The sequence below is a fragment of the Uranotaenia lowii genome, chromosome 2, assembly GCF_029784155.1.
Source record: "Uranotaenia lowii strain MFRU-FL chromosome 2, ASM2978415v1, whole genome shotgun sequence".
Taxonomy (NCBI): domain Eukaryota; kingdom Metazoa; phylum Arthropoda; class Insecta; order Diptera; family Culicidae; genus Uranotaenia; species Uranotaenia lowii.
The window spans coordinates 158,148,078-158,154,077 of NC_073692.1; the positions used below are offsets into that span (position 1 = coordinate 158,148,078).

General features: G+C 45.2%; 1 protein-coding gene across 13 annotated transcripts in view; it reads left to right on the forward strand.

Annotated features, from left to right (window-relative positions):
- Window positions 1–5,087, forward strand: part of LOC129749980 (dual 3',5'-cyclic-AMP and -GMP phosphodiesterase 11) — a 427,967-nt gene extending 422,880 nt beyond the window's left edge. For 11 of the 13 annotated variants that reach the window (XM_055745148.1, XM_055745150.1, XM_055745149.1 and 8 more), the window contains one exon: window positions 3,275–5,087. In XM_055745148.1, coding sequence (XP_055601123.1) covers window positions 3,275–3,871 — 597 coding nt within the window. In that variant the 3' untranslated portion in view covers window positions 3,872–5,087. The remainder of the gene's footprint in view (window positions 1–3,274) is intronic. The other 2 variants (XM_055745147.1, XM_055745157.1) reach the window with 2 other exon arrangements.
- The last annotated feature ends 913 nt before the right edge of the window (window positions 5,088–6,000 follow it).

Sequence of the window (6,000 nt, forward strand, 5' to 3'; positions counted from 1 at the left end):
GTATACCTCGTGGGTCCGCTACGAGGAAGGTATTATCTTATCCCCGCAGTTTACCCCGTAGGAAACGGCCCTACTCGGATACTCCCTCGGATTCTACACCCGTTCGCTGCCCACTCATGACCTCCACTACGCAGAAGATGATGTCTTATCTTTGTAGCTTCGATCAAGGGTTCGGACGCACACTACTCAGATGCTCCCCGTCGATGGAGTCATCCTACACCGTTCGCGGACTGCCGTTGGTTCCAGTTCCTCTGCAGGGCAATCATGATCCGCGTGAACCCATTGCTGACCGCATGCCAAGTGTTGGAATCCACACACATCCTCTGTACAACGTTATCAGCTGTCGTGTCGGGCTCACAGGCGGCAAATATGGAAGTACGTACCGCCGCAAACCTCGGATAGACAAACACCACATGCTCGGGTGTTTCCTCTACGTCCCCACAATCTGGGCATTATGGCGAAGTCACATGTCCAAACCGGTAGTGGTACTTCATGAAGCATCCATAACCAGTCAGGAATTGCGTCAGAAGTCAGAAGTCCACTTCACCGTGCCTTCTTCCGATCCACCTCCCGATGTGCAGGATCAGACGATGGGTCCACCTTCCTCTCGTTGAGCTGTCCCACAGCTACTGCCAGTCAGACATCGAGTCCTCATTGGCGAGATCTCGTACATTGGACGTGTCTTTGTTGTCGTAGCAATAGACACCCTCCTCAAGCAAAATCGAGATGGGCATGACACCTGCTACTACACAGGCGGCTTCGGACGCCATGGTCCGGTATCCGCTGATAACCCGCAGGTTCATCAGCCGCTGAAAGTTGCTAAGTCGCTGCAGGTTACAGTTTATTCCCAGGGCCTGCCTCCAGGCCGCTGCTCCGTATCGCAAGATTGATGTGGTCACACTTGCCAGGATCCTCCTTTTACTACTTCGGATGGCCGAGGAGTTCGGCATCATCCGTGTGAGTGCGGCCGTGGCCATTGACGCTCTCTTGCACACGTAGTCGACATGGCTCGTAAAGCTGAGCCTGTCAACTATCATCACCCCTAGATACTTGATTGCACGTTTGGACACGATATTGCACGGTCCAACAGCAATGGTACCTGTTTGGGGTGAGATCAGGTTGGTGATTAGCACCATCTCGGTTTTGTGGTGGGCTAAACTCAGGCACTTGGAGTGCATGCAGCTTTCCACTGCCTGCAAAGCTACCATGGCCAGTAGCTCAACCTCCGCTGTTGAGGAGCCTCTCGCCAAAAGGACTACATCATCCGCAAATCCTACGAGTTCAGCTACCGATGGGAGGCTCGTTCGTAGGAGTTCGTCGTGAGTGATGTTCCACAGATCCGGGCCGAGTATTGACCCCTGTGAAACACCCGCCGAAACCTCTTGTGTTCGCAGACCCTCGCCGGTCATATACTGCAGTTGGCGATTGTGGAAGTAACTTTTCACAAGCCTATACAGATATGCCGGGAACCTCATTTGGATGAGCGACGACGCAATTGCTGTCCAACTGACTCTGTTGAAGGCGTTCTTTACATCCAGAGTGACCACCGCGCAAAAGCGGAGCCCTCACCTCTTGGTTAGCCAGGCTCTGTCCGCTACCTCGATTACCGAGCGGATGACATCTACAGTGCTGCGACCTTGACGGAAACCAAACTGTTTCTCCGAGAGTCCGCCCTCGCTTTCAGTGTATCTCTGAAGTCGGTTCTGAATCACCTTCTCCAGGACCTTACCCGCTGTATCCAGTAGACAGATCGGCCAATATGCCGATGGGTCTCCTGGAAGCTTACCCGGTTTTGGAAGAAGGACGAGTTTCTGCCGTTTCCACGGGTCAAGAAACACCCGTTCCGTCACATATCGTTGCAACGAAATCCGGAACATATCGGGGAACTCCCTGATCGGCGCTGGTGTCCCAGGCATACGGGACTGTTGGCCAGCGGGTAACATCGTGCTGTGGGAACAGCTCATTGATGATGACTCTCAGTTTATCGGGGCACGTTTCAGGTGGTGCACCCCCACTTTTAGTTCTGCCCATGACTATCCGATAGGCATCACCCCATCGACAGCCGTTGGCGTCACGGCATAACTGCTTGAAACGTGCCCTCCTACTTGAGTTGATGGCCCTGCGGAGGGCCGTTCTTGCGCTTGTGAAGAGTGGCCTACGCTCCGTTCTCTCTTCTTGGGTTCTTGCGTTCTGCATCATGCGCCTTGCCCTAAGGCAATCGGCACGCAGACCCGCAATTTCCTCTGTCCGCCAGAAGACGGGTGGCCTAGTGTTTTTTACGCTTGGCCATTGCCGCATCGCAAGCACCCTCGTCAGTTCTTCCGCGGACAGGTTGTCCAGGTTCCTCTCCTAGTGCAACACTTTGACAAAGACGTTCTGGTCGAACTGTGTTGTCTTCCAGAGGCGTTTCCCTGTCCAAGACACACGTCTACCTGTCCGCGTACTTGAGCCTACCCGATAGCGGATCGCGAAGTGATCGCTATTCGTGTAGGCCTCGCTCACCATCCAATCGCATACCAACCCCGGGCTACCGAAGGTGACATCTATGGTTGACTCGCTCCCGTTCCAACCCTGGTAGGTACTGATGTTCCCTACGTTGGACAGCTTCACATTCAGCCTTGCCAGGGCTTCTAAAAGAATTTGACCTCTGGGGTTTATGAGGCGGCTACCCCATTCATCGGCCCACGCGTTAAAATCGCCAGCAATAACGATGGGGCTTCTCCCCGTTAGCACTTCTACCATCTTGTCAACCATAGTGCCGAACCTTTCCAAGGACTATCTTGGAGGAGCATAGCGGCTACAGAAGTAGATCCCGTTAACTTTGGCCCCCACCATGCCTTCGTTTTCAGTCGCCACCACTTCTTGTATTCTTCTTTGTCACTTGGCGGGTTCTCACTGTATAGAACTTCCTCCAAATCCTGTAGGACCAGGTGACTTAGGCGCATTTTCAAGGGCTTGCAAGTCCCAAGAATATCAATCGCCTACTTTGGTATCTTCGCCATTGTCCATTTGCCATATTCGAGCCTTGAGACGTGCCCAGAAGGCTCACTACAATCTATACCTAATTATGAATAAAGACACCTGGTGAAGATTTTCCATCACTACTTTGTGATTATTGAACTTATTGTTTATCTGTTTGGTAGTCTACCAGACTATCCCGTCGGAGGTTGTTCGGGCCTATAAGGGACGTAAAAAATAGATCTGATACAAATTTCCTTTTTTTTTTTTACCCGAATTGACCACAATACTGAAAAATATTATCGTTCAATTTCAGGCATTTGCATCGTTATCCGACAAGTTGAAACCTCTACTGGAAGGAGTGCTTACCAACAAGGCTCATTGGATCGAATTGGCCCAAAGCTCAAAGGAAAAGTTCGCCAACAACAACAACGACTCGACGAGTCACAACAATAATCACAACAATACGAACAGCTGTTCCACGGCCCAGGCCCATAACAAATCCAGCAAAAATTTGGAGCAGAAGGATTCCTCGGACAGTTCAACCGGAAGTCGACGGCGATCCAGCAAACTCGGATCCCCAACCCTAAGTAAAAGTAAATCCAGTAATGCCGTTCTGACCGGTAGCAGTACTGATAAATCCGATCATCATCATAGTATAGGTAACGATATGGCGGAGAAGATCGTCGGCCGGCTGGGGGTGGACCTGAGCTGCTCCACGGGAATGGTGCCCTTTTCGACGGATGTGGTGGTTCCGTCCATTTTGATCTGCGGCAACAAGAAGGAGAATGGTTGGACTGCGAGTAGTGGAAGTGGAGCCCAAAAGTGCCGGCTCATGAGGCTAACGTCCCTGGAGGGCAAAAAGACGACGATGGCTGCTGGCGAAGGCGGCAAACCCATTTTGGACCATTGAACAGTATAAGTACCGATCGTTCTGTAACTGTTTAGTAGGTATTTGCAGCATCTGTGGGGAATATCACGGATTTGTTGTATTTGTTTCGCACACGAATAATGGCAGCGTGTTGGCCAGGTTGAAGCTGGAGATCCTACACGATTTGAAACATTTTCAGTACATCAATTTGTATCAACTATCATTCGTTGGAATCTATTTGGACTACTATTTTGCTCAAATGGAAAACGTGAAAAATCATACTTCTCCTGGGAGTTAGTAGTATTTAGAAAAGTTTCCATCCCAAATCAAAATTCAGAAAAACTTCCAAACTTTAACATGAAAAATATAAACTTTTGACTCTGGTCACAAATGTAGTTTTCCAAACTATTCCACTTCATGGCCACATTGCTGCCCAAAGACATAGGACACATACGAATTTATTGCTGTATCATTGTTGAAAGTAACCGTTAGTCTTATGTCTCATTGTAATTTTTACTTATATCGACAACAAAAACAGCATTGGAGAGAACCATAAATCCATTCGTTGCCACCAGCTCCAGCACCATTCTCCATTGTTTTCTTGAAAGCTCTCTCTCTATCTCAGATTTTATCCTCCATTTGGACCGTGATTTTCTAGCAGATCTTAAATTCCTCCTCCAAAACTAGTGGAATCACATAACTTAATGCAAACAAACTATGCGAAAACATAAATTGAGAAAACCATTATGCGATAATACGAAAGCGAAAACTCTTCTTCCATCCAAAACTAATAAAAGCAAGTTCGTTGGATAGCCCTAATGGACCAATGTTCTTCGTGGATCAACCTAATGTAATAATCTTAATAAAAAAAAACTAGTTTTAATAATCGACAGCACTAGTCAGCAGATTACAACTGTAGTTAGTATGTAAGAGTTTGAATAAAAATTAAACCAACTCGGAAATCACCTTCATGGAAAATGATCGTTTAGATTAATTTGAAGCAAATCCCTATTGCTAAGAAAATATAGCTTAGGTTGAGTGAGAAAACGAGCGACTTAGAGCAAGCAAGTGAAAAGTTAAATCAGTACTGTTTGTCAATTTTCCTATGGAATGTGTTATCACCTCATCCTGATCGAAAATAAGTTTAAAAAATCAACAGAAGCTTAAAATTAGTTGTTAATGATGTCAAGTACCGACTTCCCGGAAGCAAGTTAGAAACTTCTAAGGCACACACAAACACATACACAAGTATGAATATTTACTAAAAGAAACAAAAAATAAACGGTTGCAGCAACCTGTCAGATTTATAGTACATGTTACGTGGTTAAGAAACCCTCATACAGAAAAAAAAACAAACATTAAGCAACCATTATGAAGCAAATTGTTGGTAGGTCGTGTTACTTGAGCAAACTCCGAAGTATATCCTTTCCGAATTCACTCTAGTAGATTTATTGCATCGTTTCCTATTTCTTTTCCTCCCATCAAATCGGAGGAAGAGAAACATTTATGTTAAATATGTGCAAGTATTTTGGAAACTAAAAAAAACAATCATAAGAAAATTCTTCGAATAAAAAGCACCCTATATTTCAATACAAAAACTGGTATCAGTGTTCCTTGGAAAGAAATTAGAATTCTCCAAAGGGTTAAACATCAATCAAAAAGAAAAAGAAATAAAAAATGAGAATGAGACAAGAACTTGGGAACTTTTTCTACGGTTTTAAAATTCTATCTCCATTTACCTTTTTCAACTCGACTCATCTCTTCCCAATCTTTCTTGTTTTGCTTATTCTCATTATTCTAATATGCTTTTATTGATTAAACTACAACTCGTATAAACTTAACTCTACACATACATATTTATTTACTATAATGTACTTTCCTTTACTCTCTATAATACTGGACATACACGATTAAACTCTACATTTCTCATCTTATCTACTATACTTCACTGTTTAAGTTCTGCTTAACTCTACTCTTCTGTGTTCTACTCTATATTTATCTACTCTTGACTTGACTCTATACCACACTCTACTACACTCTACTAAACTTGAATGTACACTTTTTTGGTGAATTAGTCAATAAGTCAATAAGGGAAACCCATATTACAAGTACCGGTGACAAATTTTTATCTATTTAATTTATCCTATCTTCTCTTTTCAACTCTTCTCTTC